Genomic DNA, 19,894 nt, shown 5'->3' with positions numbered 1-19,894 from the left:
TAATCTTGCCCTCACCCAACATTCACAACTGGATTTCATATACATTCATCTGAAGCCTTTTATTCTTGGATGAAAACAATAACATAGCATACACTTACCCCATTATACAGGAAAGCAGGTACTGAATCACAAACATTGTATTTGACCAGCCTTCAAAATCAACTGCCTGGAAAGGAAAACAAAAACTTGTTCAAATTCACTTAATCACTTTTCTTAAAACATGAAAGGTGAACTATGTATGTTCGACATATCTCAGTCATATAAATCAGGAAATTAGAGGTGCATGTAACAAAGGTAAAACAATAATCATGAGGGACTTTAATCTACATATATAGACTGGGCAAAGCAAATATGCAATAATAGTGTGGAGGACGGATTCATGGAATGTATACAAGATAGTTTTCTAGATCAGTATGTTGAGGAACCAACTAGAGAACATGCTATTTTAGATCTAGTATTGTGCAATGAGAAAGGGTTAATTAATACAATATGACTATTTGTACCAACGATTTTCGTCCATCTGCGCCTGCATCCTCCTCCGGACTCTACCCCCCCACCCCCGGAACCGGAAGTGGGGCCCTGAACCGGATGTGGGACCCCGCAATTGGCCACGATGATCCTGACCACTTTGCCCGACTGAGCCACCCGCTGAGCCCTGAGGCCCCTGCTGAGCCACAAGCCACCGAGCCCTGAGCCGCGCGGAAAGCAGCAGCGGGGGCAGAGAGAGCGCCTAGCTGTTGGGGTGAGGAGAGAGAGAGAGCCTGGTTGTTAGGGTGAGGGGGTTGGGAAAGAGAGCCTGGTTGAGGTGGGGGGGGGGAAAGAGAGAGAGAGCCTGGTTGTTGGAGTGGGGGTGGGGGGAAGAGAGAGCCTGGTTGTTTGTTGGAATGGGGGAGAGAGAAAGAAGGAACTCATGGAAGACGGAAAGCTCGGTGGGTCAGGGGACATTGTTGGATTGGATGAAATCCAGAAGTCACGACACTATCACTATTCACTTCATAACTAATAAACCTGTTAACAATCCACACACAATGCACCATGTATGGTGGCGTAGTGGGGGTGGGGTGGGTGGGAGAGATCATGCACTTGCGCTGAGGTAAGGAAGTATCCTTTCTGACTTCTGAAGTCTAAATGGATCATGTTACAATGCAACTTAGGCTGGGCGGTTCCAATACACATTCCAGAGAAATTTCAGGGTGTGGCTTATCCTCCAAGGGGACCAATCAGCAACAGGCCATGTGATAATAGAGAGCCAATCAAAGAAACGACTGCAATTCAATTAGTACAAATAAACGCATCCTAATTAATAACCTTGTAGTAAAGGGGCCTTTAGAGAAGAATGACCATAATATAATAGAATTTTACATTAAGTTTGAAAGTGATTTAGTTAAATTAGGGCTTTAAATCTAAACAAAGGTAACTACATTGGTATGAGGGGAGAATTGGCTACAGTAGATTGGGAAACGACATTAAAAGGTAGGACGGTAGAAAAAGCAATGGCTAGCATTTAAAGAATTAATACATAATTTACAACAAACATAAGAACATAAGAAATAGGAGTGGGAATAGGCCATTTGGCCCCTCGAGCCTGCTCCGCCATCCAATAAGATCATAGCTGATCTGATCATGGACTCAGCTCCACTTTCCTGCCCGCTCCCCATAACCCTCTATTCCCTTATCGCTCAAAAATCTGTCTATCTCCGCCTTAAATATATTCAATGGCCCAGCCTCCACAGTTCTCCGGGGTAAAGAATTCCATAGCTTTACAATCCTCAGAGAAAATTTTTTTCCTCATCTCAGTTTTAAATGGGCGGCCCCTTATTCTAAGACTATGTCCCTGAGTTTTACTTTCCCCTTTGAGTGGAAATATTCTCTCTGCATCCACCTCGTCGTGCCCCCTCATTATGTTATAAGTTTCAATACGATCACCTCTCATTCTTCTGAACTCCAATGAGTATAGGCCCAACCTATATTCATAAGTCAACCCTCTCATCTCCGGAACCAACCTAGTGAACCTTCTCTGAACGGCCTCCAACGCAAGCATATCCTTCCTTAAATACGGAGACCAAAACTGTACGCAGTACTCCAGGTCTGGCCTCGCCAATACCCTGTACAGTTGTAGCAGGACTTCTCTGCTTTTATACTCTATCCCCCTTGCAATAAAGGCCAACATTCCATTTGCCTTTCTGATTACCTGCTGTACCTGCATACTAACTTTTTGTGTTTCATGCACAAGGACCCCCAGGTCTCTCTGTACTGTAGCACTTTGCAATTTTTCTCCATTTAAAAATACATTCCTTTAAGGCACAAAAACCCCACAAGAAAAGTGATCCAATCATGGCTAACAAGAGAAGATAAAGATAGTATTAGATCAAAGAGGTTTATAATGTTGCCAAAAAGATCAGTAAGCCTGAGGATTGGAAGGATTTTAGGATCCAGAAATGGAGGACCAAGAAATTGATAAAGAAAGGGAAAATAGAATGAGAGTAAACTAGCTAGAGACAAAAAACAGACTGTAAAAGTTTCGATAGGTATGTAAAAAGGAAAAGATTAGGAAAAGTAAATGTGGGTCCCTTACAGGCGGAGACAGGAGAAAAAATAATGAGGAATAAGGAAATGGCAGAGAAATTAAAAGAAATACTTCGTCTTCACGGAAGAAGACACGAAAAACCTCCCGGAAATAGTGGAGTCTCAGAAGTCTAGCGAGAATGAGGAACTGAAAGAAATTAGTTTTAGTAAAATAAAATAGTACTGGAGAAATTAACGGGACTGAAAGCCGATAAATCCCCTGGACCTGATGGCCTGCATCCTAGGGTTTTGAAATAGTGGCTAGAGAAATAGTGATGCTTTGGTTGTCATCTTCCAAAATTCCATAGATTCTAGAACAGTTCCTGCAGATTGGAAGGTAGCTAATGTAACCCCGCTATTTAAGAGAGGGAGAGAGAAAACGGGGAACTACAGACCAGTTAGCTTGACATCAGTAGTAGGGAAAATGCTAGAATCTATTATTAAGGATGTGGTAACAGGGCACTTTGAAAATAATAGGATTGGGCAGAGTCAACATGGATTTATGAAAGGGAAATCATGTTTGACAAATCTGTTAGAGCTTTTTGAGGTTGTAACTAGTAGAATAGATAAGGGGGGGGCAGTGGATGTGGTGTATTTGGATTTTCAGAAGGCATTCGATAAGGTGCCACACAAGAGGTTATTAAACAAAATTAGGGCTCATGGGATTGGGGATAATATACTAGCATGGATTGAGGATTGGTTAACAGACAGAAAACAGAGAGTAGGAATAAACGGGTCATTTTCGGGTCGGCAGGCTGTAACTAGTGGGGTGCCACAAGGATCGGTGCTTGGGCCCCAGCTATTCACAATCTATATCAATGATTTGGATGATGGGACCAAATGTAATATATCCAAGTTTGCTGATGATACAAAGCCAGATGGGAATGCTAGATGTCAGGAGGATGCAAAATGACTTCAAGGGGACATAGACAGGTTAAGTGAGTGGGCAAGAACATGGCAAATGGAATATAATGTGGAGAAATGTGAAGTTATTCACTTTGGTAGGAAAAATAGAAAAGCAGAGTATTTTTTAAATGGTGTTCAGAGGGACCTGGGTCACTGAAAGTTAACATGTAGGTACAGCAAGCAATTAAGAAAGCAAATGATATGTTGGCCTTTATTACAAGAGGATTTGAGTACAAGAGTAAAGACGTTTTACTGCAATTATATAGGGCCCTGGTGAGACCGCACCTGGAGTATTGTGTACAGTTTTGGTCTCCTTTCCCAAGGAAGGATGTACTTGCCATTGAGGAAGTGCAACAAAGGTTCACCAGACTGATTCCTGGGATAGGAGATTGTCCTATGAGGAGAGATTGAGTAGACTGGACCTATATTCTGTAGAGTTTAGAGGAATGAGAAGTGATCGCATTGAAACATATAAAGTTCTTACAGGGCATGACAGGGTAGATGCAGGGAGGATATTTCCTCTGGCTGAGGAGACTATAACCAGGGATCACGGTCTCAGAATAAGGGGTCAGCCATTTAGGACTGAGATGAGGAGAAACTTCTTCACTCAGAGGGTGGTGAATCTCTGGAATTCTCTACCCCACAGGGCTGTGGAGGCTCAGTCTTGGAGTATATTCGATAGATTTTTGGATATTAAGGGAATCAAGGGATATGGGGATAGTACAGGAAAGTGGAGTTGAGGTAGAGGGGACAAATGGCCTACTCCTGCTCCTAATACTTATGCTCTTATGTCACATATCTTTTCTAATGAACCACCCAACTCTGCTCCAGTCCATTCCATAGCCTAACCAAATTAAAAATATATATTTTAGTGATTCTCCCCTCTACCCCCAGCCTCCTTGTCCTTGTTGATGGCTCAGCAAATTTATCCAGTCAGTAGCAAACCACATTAACATTAGGACAGCCCAGCGTTGATCCCCAGCCTGTGCTGCGATAATTGATCTCACCAGGGTAAAGTCAGGGGTGTGGCCTCAGTGACCCTTGGTTTAGGAAAGGGAAAATTGATCAGGATTCCTGCTTGGATTAGTTGTCCAGCAAACCCCAATAGGAAAGTGTACAATTGAGCATTGGATAAGAACATATTCAGGCTTAACAGTAAAGACATCTCCAGTTGAATAATCTGATGCATATTAACAAAGTCCTGGATGTGCGACTTGGGCAACCCACTACAGAGCAAACACTACCATCTGTGGAACATACCCCAGCAAGAAGTAGTTAATGGTTTCAAGAAAGGAGAAAGGAAAACGGGCAGGAGTACTCCTGTTCTACAAATAGGTTACTTTTAGGGATCCTCATTTATTTTTTTGTCCACACCTTGAGGTTCATTGACTTGACCTGGGTATGAAAAAAACTTTAAAACCTACATTCAGGTTTTACTAGAGGTAATGAACGTGCTTACCCTAGCGAGAACAGAAAAGGGGGTAAAGAAACAAACAAATACAATTCTACACCCCCCTGAAAGCCACATATAGTTTGATTCCCTTATCCTCATGCAGCAGTACTTTATTTTCCTTTCTCCAGATTAGCCTCTCCATAATGCTTTTGTGGAGAAAACTGACATGCAATACGCTCCCAAGCACCTGCCAAATCTATCAATTTCAGAAGCTGCAAAATGCACAGGTCCAGAGCAGCTCATCTGCTAACTTCATTTCACACCAGCAGGAAATACATACCCATCCCCACCCCGCCACAGTGCCACTTCGAACAGTGCAAGAATAGGAACACATAACGTTGACTAATCATAGTAAAATATAGTAAACTTCCACTCTGTTTTAGCATGCTGGACATCAGACTAATTCACTAGACAGCTTGTGCTAGATTTATAATATTGGAAAGAATTTAATAATTTTCACGGTAGGTAAACACTTAGGGCCCAAGTTTCCACATGATTCGCGCCTGATTTTTAGGAGCAACTGGTGGAGAACGGACTATTTTAGAAATCGCAATTCTCCACATTTTTTTTTCTGCAGTTCTAGTCAGGTAGAACAGTTCTAGTTTAGAACAGAATATTTTCTTCAAAAGGGGGCGTGTCCGGCCACTGACGCCTGATTTGAAAGTTTCCACAGTGAAAATGTACTCCAAACTAACGTAGAATGGCGCCAGAGAAGATTTTTGTAGAACTGAAAAAACCTGTTCTACACATTAGAAAATCAGGCGCAGGTTACAAATTAGGCGCCCAGAACGAGGTGGGGGGAAGGGAACTCATTAAATTCGACAATAAATCCTTATTTATACTTCTACAAATATTATACAAATAAATCCAACCTGAATAAACATTTATAAGCCAAGAAAAGATTAAATAAACCATCTTCCTACCTGACTAAGTGCTTCAGCCAGGGAGAATTCTGCAGCTGTTCGTGCCGCTGAGCAAGAGGGGGAGGGAGAGAGAGAAGGGGAGGGAGAGAGAGGGGGAGAGAGGGAGGAGAGAGGGGGAGACAGGGAGGGGAGGAGAGGGAGGAGGGAGGGGGAGAGGAGAGAGGGGAGAGAGGGTAGGGAGGGGAGAGAAGAGAGGGGGGGGGTCGGGGAACAGGAGCGGGGGTCGGGGGGGGGGGGGGAGCGGGTGTCGGGTCGGGGGGGGGGGGAGCGGGTGTCGGGTCGGGGGGGGGAGCGGGTGTCGGGTCGGGGGGGGGGGAGCGGGTGTCGGGTCGGGGGGGGGGGGAGCGGGTGTCGGGTCGGGGGGGGGGGAGCGGGTGTCGGGTCGGGGGGGGGGAGCGGGTGTCGGGTCGGGGGGGGGGAGCGGGTGTCGGGTCGGGGGGGGGGGAGCGGGTGTCGGGTCGGGGGGGGGGGAGCGGGTGTCGGGTCGGGGGGGGGGGGAGCGGGTGTCAGGTCGGGGGGGGAGCGGGCCTCGGGTCGGGGCGGGGAGCGGGACTCAGGTCGGGGCGGGGGGGGGGAGAGCGGGTCTCGGTCGGGGCGGGGGGAGAGCGGGTCTCGGTCGGGGCGGGGGGGGAGCGGGTCTAGGGTGTCGGGTTGGGGCGGGGGAGCGGGTGTCGGGTTGGGGGAGCGGGTGTCGGGTTGGGGGAGCGGGTGTCGGGTCGGGGCGGGGGGGGGGGGAGGAGGAGAGAGCGGGTCTCGGTCAGGGCGGGGGGGAGCAGGTCTCAGGGGGGTGAGCGGGTGTCGGATCGGGGGGGGGGGGGGAGCGAGTGTCGGGTCTGGTCGGGCGGGAGCAGGAGCTGGCCGTGGGAGGAGCCTCATTCACGCAGCCCCAGTGAGGCCATTCAGCCAGGGCTAGGGGCTGCGTGCTTCGGGCCCCTCCCACACAGTTCGGCGCCTGGAGCTACTGCACTTGCGTGCCGACTGTAGCGCGCATGTGCAGAGGTCCCGGCACTGTTTTCAGCGCAGGGACCTGGCTCCGCCCCCCCCACAGCTCGTGCTGGCTGCGCCGAGTGCCACAGGACCTGTAAGTCGGTGGAGAATACCGAGGATCTTTTTAGGCGCCGTTTTAGGCGCGAAAAACGGGCGCCCAGCTCGGAGGGGTGCCCATTTTTTTTCTTGTGGAAACTTGGGCCCATGAAGGCATTTTCTTCTACGCAAGTAAAGCAGCGGTCTTAAGCATTTGTCTTGTGATGACCACAAAAAACACTCTTGTACTTTTCTTTTTGTTGTCCTACACTGGGAAAAAGTGAACTATTTTCATGAATGGACCTTCGTGCAACTAAACTTTCCATGGGCAAGTCACTGGTAAACCTTGAATAATCTAGTCAGTGAACAGATCTGATGTTTGAAATCTACAACTGTTTCAAAAAGTAAAAAGGAACTTTGGTTGGTAATGCCATGCACAACAAAAAAAAGTGTTTCTGAAATCATGGCCCCCGAAAGTACAAATTTGCAAACTTTTTCTCATTCCTGTTCCTCCTTCTTTCCCTAGAATTTGCTACAGTGCCTGCCAAAGGCAGGGTCAATTAAAACAACCCTTGAGATATTAAAACAGAAGTTCTATTCTGCTCGGGGCTCCCTGGCCTCTTTTCTCCACAAGGTACGTATGTCTTGAAGAAATTCCAACTGGGCAGACATCAAGTCTGAGTAATTACTCCAACAACTCAGTACTGTCAGAACAGCCACAAGCAGGGGGCCTCTCACAAATGATCCAGTGTTCACATACTAAACATTACCCCATCCATATTCTGAAACAGTTTTAAGATGGATGGATACAATTAAAATACTATCCAAGTTAAATACTCTTTTTTTAAAAAAAGATCCTTGCAACTATATTTCATCGAAACAAAACAAAATCATAAAATTAACACACTGAGCTAATTTCAGGCTCTCTCCTGTCCCTCCAATTCCAATTTATTTGAGTGAAAGTCCCTTTATACTTTTCTTGCCTTCCTTTTCCTAGGTATCCTTGCAGCTCGTAAAATCCTTAAAATAGCCTTTCACTAAAAAGTCAGTTCTTCATTGAAGATTTATGGGAAAAAATTCAGTAAAAAAAAAATCCTAAAAGCTCCATGCTGCGTACAATGAATCTCCAGGGTACAAAAAATCAAACATTTTAACATTATTAACGTTAGGTATCAAACTCTGAACATAAATCCATCAACACAACATACACCAATATACTGATTTTGCTACAACTCACATTGCTAAAGATAAGGCACTGTATACAATCAATGGCTGCTCTCCTGTACTGTAATTATTCCAATGGCCTTCTTCGCAACAATTTCTACACTACCTGAAATTTTAATTTTACTCAGGAGCATGTTTAAAGCACCTTTGTTCTGTTTCCCTCCATCCACCAAACTATGAAAAAAGTTACCAGCTGCTATGGTAACTGGCTGGTTTTGAAGTCCATACGTGATTCGTTCCCTGAACAGAAATGTTAATTTTAGCCAGTGTCCTAACTGTAGTAGAATGTATTTGACTGTTAGACCAACTAGTTGTCTCTATCATGGTCTCACAGATGGAGAAAGTATACCTGTTATCAAAACTAAACTGCTGGTAAGCAAAGAAAGTGACTGGGAAAGGTTGGCAAAATTAAATATGGAGAGCAAATGTGTTCAGAAAGTTTGTGATGGATCCTGGATTTTAAAACTTGTACTCAGACTCAACTGCCAAATTATATTGCACCGCAGATCTTCAATGGATGGTTATACTATTAGGTCATGAATTGACTGAGTTATTCTCTTTACTAAAGGTGCTGCACCACTTGAGTAATGAAATTAGAGATTCGGATGTTGCTAACCTTTTGAAGGTTGTCATTTCTGTAAAATTAAGAAATGTTCTTTACATCTACCTATTTCATAAAATGTTATATACAAGTACAATACTGAAGCATTTTCTATCCTCAAATCATCTAGCACCATCAATAAACCTGAGGACTGGGAGAAATTTAGAATTCAACAGAGGAAGACTAAGAGTTTAATTAAGAGGGGGAAAATAGAGTACGAGAGAAAGCTTGCAGGAAACATAAAAACTGACTGCAAAAGCTTCTATAAATATGTGAAGAGAAAAAGATTAGTGAAGACAAACGTAGGTCCCTTGCAGTCGGATTCAGGTGAATTTATAATGGGGAACAAAGAAATGGCAGACCAATTGAACAAATACTTCGGTTCTGTCTTCACGAAGGAAGACACAAATAACCTTCCGATTGTACTAAGGGACAGTAGGTCTAGTGAGAAGGAGGAACTGAAGGATATTCTTATTAGGCGGGAAATTGTGTTCGGGAAATTGATGGGATTAAAGGCCGATAAATCTCCGGGGTCTGATAGTCTGCATCCCAGAGTAGTTAAGGAAATGGCCCTAGAAATAGTGGATGCATTGGTGATCATTTTCCAACAGTCTATCGACTCTGGATCAGTTCTTATGGACTGGAGGGTAGCTAATATAACACCACTTTTTAAAAAAGGAGGGAGAGAAAACGGCTAATTATAGACCGGTTAGCCTGACATCAGTAGTGGGGAAAATGTTGGAATCAATCATTAAGGATGAAATAGCAGCGCATTTGGAAAGCAGTGAGAGGATTGGACCAAGTCAGCATGGATTTATGAAAGGGAAATCAAGCTTGACAAATCTTCTAGAATTTTTTGAGGATGCAACTAGCAGACAAGGGAGAACCAGTGGATGTGGTGTATTTGGACTTTCAAAAGGCTTTTGACAAGGTCCCGCACAAGAGATTGGTGTGCAAAATCAAAGCGTATGGTATTAGGGTAATGTACTGACGTGGATCGAGAACTGGTTGGCAGATAGGAAGCAGAGAGTCGGGATAAACGGGTCCTTTTCAGAATGGCAGGCAGTGACTAGTGGAGTGCCGCAGGGCTCAGTGCTGGGACCCCAGCTCTTTACAATATACATTAACGATTTGGATGATGGAATTGAGTGTAATATCTCCAAGTTTGCGGATGACACTAAACTGGGTGGCGGTGTGAGCTGTGAGGAGGATGCTAAGAGGCTGCAGAGTGACTTGGACAGGTTGGGTGAGTGGGCAAATGCATGGCCAATGCAGTATAATGTGGATAAATGTGAGGTTATCCATTTTGGGGGCAAAAACACGAAGGCAGAATATTATCTGGATGGCGGCAGATTAGGAAAAGGGGAGGTGCAACGAGACCTGGATATAGGAGAGCAGGGAGGTCTTATTGCAGTTGTATAAGGCCTTGGTGAGGCCTCATCTGGAATATTGTGTACAGTTTTGGTCTCCTAATCTGAGGAAGGACGTTCTTGCTATTGAGTGAGTGCAGCGAAGGTTCATCAGACTGATTCCTGGGATGGCAGGACTGTCATATGAGGAGAGACTGGATCAACTGGGCCTTTATTCACTGGAGTTTAGAAGGATGAGAGGGGATCTCATAGAAACATAAAAGATTCTGACGGGACTGGACAGATTCGATGCGGGAAGAATGTTCCCGATGTTGGGGAAGTCCAGAACCAGGGGACATAGTCTTAGGATAAGGGGTAGGCCATTTAGGACTGAGATGAGGAGAAACTTCTTCACTCAGAGAGTTGTTAACCTGTGGAATTCTCTGCCGCAGAGAGTTGTTGATGCCAGTTCATTGGATATATTCAAGAGAGAATTAGAAATGGCCCTTATGGTTTAAAGGGATCGAGGGGTATGGAGAGAAAGCAGGAAAGGGGTACTGAGGGAATGATCAGCCATGATCTTATTGAATGGTGGTGCAGGCTCGAAGGGCCGAATGGTCTACTCCTGCACCTATTTTCTATGTTTCTATGTTTCTATCCCCAGCCATGGCTGGGTAGATGATCTGCTTCTAGGCTTCCATTAATGCTGCTTTGAAATCATTTGGAGATCTCCTTCAATTTTCAAATGGCTGAGAAGATGGGGCAGGGGAATGATGATCACCGCTCAGCAACACCCAGCAAACAACGCAGCAGAGGTCAACCATTCAGATACAAATGTACATCCTACCAGTCTACAACATACAGGTCAGCATGAAAGTTAGTGATCAAAGATTTGTTACAAATTATTCTCCTCCACCCTCACCTCCACAATTTTCTGTCCTGTATATCCTGTGACCCATAATTGAGTGCAGCTTCACAGGTAGTTGCAGCTTTTCGGTACTTGATCCATTATTGACTTAACCTATTATTGACTTACATCTTAGACTTTTTAACAACTCTTAGAAACTTTTAAAATAAACTGGGGATCTTTATTAACTTTTAAAATAACTTTGGAAGTGTCCTTCCTAATGCCTGCCCCCCAACCAAGCCTCAGGCCACCTACCATCAATGGCGCTACTCGGCACCGAGCTTGCGGCCAACATTTCACCGTAGACAATTAGGCTTATAGAGCTGTGCATGGTCTCCAGTTGTCTTGGACCCCCTTACCACTGGACCAAGACCTTGTTCAGCTAAGCCGGTGTGGTTGCCGGTGTGCAGCGGCCACCCCACGTTAAAAGAACTCATGCACAGGCATCTTCCACTTCGTCAGTATGAAGTTCGGGACCTGGAACGTCAGGACCCTCATGGACAATCCCAACAGCAACAGGCCGGAACGCCGCAAAGCCATAGTTGCCTGGGAACTCAGACGTTTTGACATTGACATCGCCGCCCTAAGCGAGACCTGGCGGGCAGGGGAAGGTCAGTTGAAGGAACACAGTGGAGGTTACACCTTCTTCTGGAAAGGGAAACCAGAGGCAGAACGCCGCCTTCATGGAGTCGGCTTTGCCGTCAAGAATAAGATGGTCGACCGCCTCAAAGGCTCCCCCTGTGGGGTTAATGAACGTCTCACGATTCTTCGTATTACTCTATCCCGGAACCAATGTGCCACAGTCATCAGTGCGTACGCCCCTACACTCGATGCAACGGATGAGGCTAAAGAGGGTTTTTATTCCAACCTCGAGACACCCTTGTCCTGCGTCCCCAGTCCCCATATGCGACAAATTGATCTTCCTGGGTGATTTTAGTGCCAAGGTCATCAAAGACACAGCCCTCTGGGGAGGCGTGATTGGCAGAGTGGGGGTAGGGAAAGCCAACTCCAGCGGTACCCTATTCCTGACCAGGCCCTCAAATCTACCACCAAGCTCATGGTCTACAGGGCTGCAGTAATACCCACCCTCCTGTATGGATCTGAGGCATGGACGATGTATAGAAGGCACCTCAAGTCGCTGGAGATGTACCACCAACGAGGTCTCCACAAGATCCTGCAAATCCCCTGGGAGGACAGGCATACCAACATCAGTGTCCTCGACCAGGCTAACATCCCCAGAATTGAAGCACTGACCACACTTGGGCAGGCCACATAGTTCGCATGCCAGATACGAGACTCCCTAAACAAATGCTTTATGCGGAGCCCCTTCATGGTAAAAGAGCCAAAGGAGGACATGGAAACGTTATAAGGACACCCCCTCAAAGCCTCCCTGATAAAGTATGACATCACCACTGACACCTGGGAGACCCTGGCCGAAGACCGCCCGAGGTGGAGAAAGTCCATCCGGGAGGGCGTTGAGCTCTTCATGCGCTTTGCGTTGAGACTCGAAGAGGCCAAGCGCAGGCAGCGGAAGGAGCGCACGGCAAACCAGCCCCACCGACCCCTTCCCTCGACGAATGTCTGTCCCACCTAATAGGGTCTGTGGCTCTAATATCGGACTGTTCAGCCATCAAAGAACTCACTTTGGGAATGGGAGCAAGTCTTCCTCGATTCCGAGGGACTGCCTATGATGATGATGACTTGATCCAAATGGAATTCTCTACCCCAGAGAGCTGTGGATGCTCAGTCGTCAAGTATATTCAAGCCAGAGATCGATAGATTTTTTGAAACTAAGTGAATCAACAACTTATATTTATATAGCACTTTTAACATAGCAAAACATCCCAAGGCACTTCACAGGAATGTTACAAGACAAATATTTGACACTGAGCCACATATGGAGAAATTAGGGTAAATGACCGAAAGCTTAGTCAAAGAGGTAGGTTTTAAGGAGTGTCTTAAAAGGAGGAAAGCGAGGTAGAGAGGTTTAGGGAGGGAATTCCAGGGCTTAGGGCTGAGGCAGCTGAAGGCACAGCCACCAATGATTAAGCGATTATAATCAGGAATGCTCGAGAGGGCAGAATTAAGAGCGCAGATATCTCAGGGGGTTGTGGAGCTGGAGGAGATTAGAGATAGGGAGGGACGAGATTTGAAAGCTAGGATGAGAATTTTCAAATCGAGGTGTTGCTTAATAGGTCAGCGAGCATAGGGATAATGGGTGAATGGGACTTGGTGCAGAGTTAGGACACGGGCAGCTGAGTTTTGGATTACTTCAATTTTACGTAGGGTAGAACGTGGGAGGCCAGCCAGGAGTGCATTGAAATACTCAAGTCTGGAGGTAACAAAGGCATGGATGAGGGCTTCAGCAGCGAATGAGCTGAGGCAAGGGCGGAGATGGGCAATGTAATGGAGATGGAAACAAGCGGTCTTAGCTACGCCACGGATGTGTGGTCGGAAGCTTATTTTAGGGTCAAATATGACACCAAGGTTACGAACAGTCTGGTTCAGCCTCAGACATTTGCCAGGGAGAGGGATGGAGTCAGTGGCTAAGGAATGGAGTTGGGGGGGGGGGGGTGGCGGGGACTGAAGACAATGGCTGTAATCTTCCCAATATTTAATTGGAAAAAATTTCTGCGCACCCAGAACTGGATGTTCGACAAGCAGTCAAGACAATTTTAGAGACCATGGAGGGGTCGCGAGAAGTGGTGGTGAGGTAGAGCTGGGTGTCATCAGCGTACATATGGAAACTGACACTGTGTCTTCAGATGATGTCGCCAAGGGGAAGCATGTAGATGAGAAATAGGATGGGGCCAAGGATAGATTCTTGGGGAGAACACCAGAGCTAACAGTGCGAGAGCGAGAAGAGAAGCCATTGCAAGTGAATGCGGGAGCAGGAAGAGAAGCCACTGCAAGTGAATCAAGGGACATGGGGATAGGGAGGGAAAAGTGGAGTTGAAGTAGACGATCAGCCTTGATCTTATTGACTGGTGGAGCAGGCTCGAGGGCCCGTATGGCCTACTCCTATTTTTTATGTTCTTTACCCTACTCTATGAGACCAATTGGGCTGTCAAAGCGAAGACCATTTCTTTCATCGCGAACATTTACATGTGAACTTTCTACGAGAAGCTGCTATATTGACCCCATCACTATCTCAACTAAGACCAAGACACATAGTTGGCATCAGAAACTGGGCTCCAGAGATGTGGGAATTCTATAGATGAGTCCAGCTGCTTTTCCCACTGGAACAGGGAAGAAGGGGGAATAGGAAGAATCACATTAGGATCCTCCAGCGTTCTTTGCAGTTGTAATTAAAGAGCAGCACTGGCATTAGCTGGGAAAAGTCACCTTGCTCATCCTTCAAACAAGAACGTGTGTGATGTCAAAAAATCCATCATAAAATATTATTAGTATCAGGAATTTACAGCAATTCTTTCATAATACTGGGATAAATGGCATCAATATTTTTAAACCTGAAATACAACTCAGCTCAGCTTTGGATGCTGAGCAATGTGTTCTAAATCTAGGTCTACCATGTTAATATAGTACAGCTATTCTCAGACTTTCTATATAGGGATGGCCTTGCACAAAAACAAAATATTTTGCAACTGCTTCTATAAGAAGCCCATGACGAGTTTACAGAGGTGGTCTTCAAAATATTCTGTTTCGAGGACTCCTAGAAAATATTGACAATTCCAGGGAGGGGACTCAAGTTTTAATTTCCAAAAGACAGCTACTCAAAAGTACAAAGTGTTTCATCCAGAAAAGCTTTTTAAAAATAAGAATTAAAAAAAAATTAGAACTGACAGAAGTAATGTACTACTAAGTCACAAATATAAAAATCTGATTATCACAGAGATTCTCTTCTCAGCCCCCAAGAAGTTAAGCACACACATTTGCAAACCTATAGTTCAGAGGCACTCCACTCCCTCAGTTTTAAAGCACATTTTCCTTTCTCTCCCAGGTTACAGACTATTTCCTTCTCGTTCCCGACCCTCAGTTTAAAAGGCAATCTTTTCCTCCTCCCCCCACTAACTCTTGTTCATTAAGGCATTCTTTTCCTGGCTCTCTTCAGTCCAGAGGCACTCTCTCCTTCCTCTTCACCCGCGCCCCCTCGCCGCCGCCGCCGCCCCCGCCCCCCCCCCCCCAAAGCTCTATGCCCAAAGAGATATTTTTGGCAGCTTTTAGCCAGTTCCTACAGTTTTTCCCCTTCTATTGTACTACAGCTCATGTAGAGATGAGCACATAATGGTTCCATGGGGTGGACTCAAAAATCTAAGTTCTGCATTGTATGCAATGGTCCAGAACCGGTATTATTAGGAGAGCTATTGAAATGTGTCTTATTACTTGGTGAACATAAGCGATGTAAGTTAATAATGGAGAACAGGGAAATAGCAGAGGCATTGAACAAATATTTTGTATCGGTCTTCACGGTAGAAGACACTAAAAACATCCCAATAGTGGATAATCAAGGGGCTATAGGGAGGGAGGAACTTAATACAATCACTATCACTAATGAAGTAGTACTCAGTAAAATAATAGGACTAAAGGCAGACAAGTCCCCTGGACCTGATGGCTTACATCCTAGGGTCTTAAAAGAAGTGGCTGCAGAGATAATGGATGCATTAGTTGTAATCTACCAAAATTCCCTGGATTCTGGAGCGGTCCCAACGGATTGGAAAACCGCAAATGTAATGCCTTTATTTAAAAAAGGAGGCAGACAAAAAGCAGGAAACTATAGACCAGTTAGCCCAACATCTGTCGTTGGGAAAATGCTGGAATCCATTATTAAGGAAGCAGTAGTGGGACATTTGGAAAAGCATAATTCAATCAAGCAGAGTCAGCATGGTCTTATGAAAGGGAAATCATGATTGATAAGTTTGTTGGGAGTTCTTTGAGGATGTAATGAGCAGGGTGGATAAGGGAGAATCAGTGGATGTGGTGTATTTGAATTTCCAGAAGGCATTTGATAAGGTGCCACATAAAAGATTTCTGCACGGGGTTGGGGGTAATATATTAGCATGGATAGAGGATTGGCTAACTAACAGAAAACAGAGTCAGGATAAATGCATCATGGTCCGGTTGGCAAACAGTAACCAGTGGGTTGCCGCAGGGATCGGTGCTGGGGCCTCAACTATTTACAATCTATATTGATGACTTGGATGAAGGGACAAAGTGTAATGTGGTCAAGTTTGCTGGTGATACAAAGATGGGTAGGAAAGCAAATTGTGAGGAGGACACAAAAAATCTGCAAAGGGATATAGACAGGCTAAATGTGTGGGCAAAGGTTTCCACTTTGGCAGAAAAAAATAGAAAAGCAAATTATAATTTAAATGGAGAAAAATTGTAAAGTGCTGAAGTACAGAGGGACCTTGGCATGAAACACAAAAAGTTAGTATGCAAGTAATCAGGAAGGCAAATGGAATGTTGGCCTTTATTGCAAGGGGGATAGAGTATAAAAGCAAAGAAGTCCTGCTACAACTGTACAGGGTACTGGTGAGGTCACATCTAGAGTACTTCGTACAGTTTTGGTCTCTGTATTTAAGGAAGGATATACTTGCATTGAAGGCTGTTCAGAGAAGGTTCACTAGGTTGATTCCGGAGATGAGGGGTTGTCTTATGAAGATAGGTTGAGTAGGTTAGGTTGAGTAGGTTGGGCCTATACTCATTAGAATGTGAGGTGATCTTAATGAAACATAAGATAATGAGAGGGCACGACAAGGTGGATGCAGCGAGGATATTTCCACTCGTAGGGGAAACTAAAACTACGGGACAGTCTCAGAATAAGGGGCCGTCCATTTAAAACTGAGACGAGGAGGAAGGTTATAAATCTATGGAATTCTCTGCCCCAGAGAGATGTAGAGGCTGGGTCACTGAATATATTTAAGGCGGAGGAGATAAGACAGATTTTTGAGCGATAAACGAATAAAGAGTTATGGGGAACGGGCAGGGAAGTAGAGCTGAGTCCATGATCAGATCAGCCATGATCTTATTAAATGGCGGAGCAGGCTCGAGGGGCCAGGTGACCTACTCCTGCTCCTATTTCTTATGTTCTTATATAGGAAAGTCGGTTTTTAATTTTTACTTTTAATAAATTTGATTTGTAGATTGATAGCCCAACCCAGACTCAATTCTTTGGATAACTGAATAGGAGAACATGAGAAGGCTCGTGTCATTTTCATTTCAAGTAATTTACAGTAACAAGAGGCTTTGTTCAACCTGGGCAATGCTACATTGCCAGATATTTTGCATATAGGTCATACTTCAGTTTGCAAGGAACAATGGCTCATTTGTAAGAATAATCCCTTGCACTTAGCACTACTGAAATATCTACTGAGAGCCTAAAAATTGTAACCCACAGGTACTACCGAACGCCACTATTTTACTCTGGGCGCTGACTCTCTACCACACTGGATAGGAATTCCCGACGTGGCAAATAATTATTGCAAGATTAGGAATTTCTGCCACTGCACAAGGATAGTCTGCACCCATTGCAATTTAACTTGAAGCAAGAGCCTGGACTGTCAAGGGAGCAGCACTGGCAAGTGGACTGGCAATGGATACATCAAGGAAAGGACCATGGCATGGAAGAAGGAGAGAAAAAGAGGAAGAATGCATCAGGTGGGAGATTGATGGGGATCCCAGAGTAGCAACAGAAGAGAGAAGGGGTGGAACCCACACTTTGAAAACTAATGTTTAAAAAAAACATTGTAAATCTCTGAAAGTTAAAACACGATTGCAGTATTTTTGTGTTTTGGAAAAGAGAAGTGCTTACCTTTTGAAGATCTCCTGTGAAATATGCAATGGCCAAAGAAGGCAAAATCATAAAGAGGGCATTGTAATAAAGTAGTCCATATTTACCCAGTTCCTACAAAGAAATCAGAGTAATCAGTATAAGTATACAACACAGATTTTGGGGGTCTGGGTAGTGCAATGAAATAATAGTGACCTTTCTTTTCTGAGACCCAAGCTTAAATTGTATGGGATGAGGGTTTCTTGTTAACCGCCTGGGAACCGAGTTCAAACTCTCCGTCCTATGATAAGTGAGTTTTAACAATCTCATTCTTTTCAAGTATGCACCCGCAGCATGAAAACAACTAATTTAGCACCATTTGGCAGTTTCACTTATATGGTTGATATGCAAATGGAAAAAATGTCACATTTGTGCAGTCGGAAGCACACTGCTGGGAGAGGAAAGAGTGGCCTTACTCTGCACTTGACATTGGATGCGCAAAATAGAAACTCTTCCATTCCTCAGCACAAACATCTTTCGACTGGAGCACGGGAGCACCAACACACTGTGCTTGTTGTGGAAGAAGGTGCACCCAGAATCACCACTCTTGGATTTCTCGATTGTAGTCATGCTGCCATGGTGGAGTGTCAAGCAATGTCAGGTACTTCCCAACAAAAAACCCGAGATATTTCCAGGAGCTTCACTGTTTCAAAGTTGCGTTGGTGTAAACCTGGGAGTACACTAATAAACCTTGAGCCCAGCCTCTGAAAAACACACTCCCAGTACAATTCTCCCGTGAACTCCCACCAATAAGGCTGAAATTGGTCAAAACTGATTGCACTCCAGGTACAAGAAAGGGAGTCGAGGTTGTATTCAAACCTGGGTCTGAGGTAAATATGCAGCATATTGATCTTACTGCACCACCCAGTTCTTTTCAATTTCAGAGTCTCCAGAAGCGATACCTGTAGTACGTTTCTCAATATAAAAATAATTTTAAGCAAATTGCTGCTCTCTTCCCAATGAACTACAAGGTTGCTCTGTAGACACAAGACAGCAAGATTAGCAATATGTATCATTACAGTTAATGTTACCGATTAATTTCTGTGAGCAAGATAACTCACTTGTGACCTTTTGCATTAAAAAAGATTTTGGTCAACCTTATAATGCTTGCTATTACAATTCAGGGCTGTTCCAACACCTTTTTCTTTATGTTTTCAGAAGCAGATAAAGTCTTTCTGGGGGCCTTAGATACAGACAAACCTTCTCTGAGCAGCCGTTTCAGCTTTTCAATTTTGCATTGGAAATCCTTTTGGACCACTTTAAAAAAAAAAGATATCTTCAAAATATACAGGATTAAAATTCTATTTTCCGCACACCATTTTTAAAATCAAGCACAGCTAAACACCCCATTAGTGAAATACAATACTTGTATTGAAATACAAGACACAATTTTCTAGGTGTGGTAGTAATGGGATTGTGCTGGCCTAATTCATAGGGTGATCTGCAGCACAGAGGGCTGGCCTGGCCCCAATTTTCTAATAAAAGATCCTATCCCTTTATTTACATAAGCCACAAGCATAGGACAAACTTGCCTGGAGAGCCTGGCCAGCAGTACACTTGGCAGAGGACCTGAAAATCCAGTCAGGAACCAACTCTTAAAGGAATATCGCTGTCCAGAAGTTATGGCGGGGACAGAAAAGTGTAATAAATTATCACAATGCCACAATGGGAGTCCTGTTTGCAACACTGTTCCCTTTCCTTAAAAGTTGTTGGCCCAGCTGCAGGTGTGCCAAAGGATGATGGCTCTATTTGGGGGCTGTGACCATCAACCAGTAAAATTAAGCGAAATCGAAGACAAGAAAATAACCCAGATTATTTGCGGGCGCGCGCGGGGGGGGAGGGCGCGCGAGGGGGGGGAGGGGGGGAGGGCGCGGGGGGGAGGGCGCGCGAGGGGGGGAGGGCGCGCGAGGGCGAGGGGGAGGGGGAGGGCGCGGGCGGGGGCGGAGGGAGGGCGCGCGGGCGGGGGCGGGAGGGAGGGCGCGCGCGGGCGGGGGGGGGGGAGGGCGCGCGCGGGCGAGGGGGGAGGGCGCGCGCGGGGGGGAGGGCGCGCCGCGGGCGAGGGGGGGAGGGCACGCGCGGGCGAGGGGGGGGAGGGCACGCGCGGGCGAGGGGGGGAGGGCACGCGCGGGGCGAGGGGGGGAGGGCACGCGCGG

General features: G+C 45.4%; 1 protein-coding gene across 1 annotated transcript in view; it reads right to left on the bottom strand.

Annotated features, from left to right (window-relative positions):
* Nucleotides 1-19,894, bottom strand: part of LOC139268610 (solute carrier family 35 member D2-like protein) — a 101,710-nt gene that overhangs the window by 28,349 nt on the left and 53,467 nt on the right. The window contains exons 8-9 of the mRNA XM_070887006.1: nt 17,724-17,816; nt 99-166 (exon numbers count right to left, since the gene is read on the bottom strand). Coding sequence (XP_070743107.1) covers nt 99-166; nt 17,724-17,816 — 161 coding nt within the window. The remainder of the gene's footprint in view (nt 1-98; nt 167-17,723; nt 17,817-19,894) is intronic.

Source organism: Pristiophorus japonicus, chromosome 8, assembly GCF_044704955.1.
Source record: "Pristiophorus japonicus isolate sPriJap1 chromosome 8, sPriJap1.hap1, whole genome shotgun sequence".
NCBI lineage: Eukaryota > Metazoa > Chordata > Chondrichthyes > Pristiophoridae > Pristiophorus > Pristiophorus japonicus.
The sequence above is the reverse complement of the archived record's forward strand: the minus strand, read 5'-3'. Positions and strand labels throughout refer to the sequence as shown.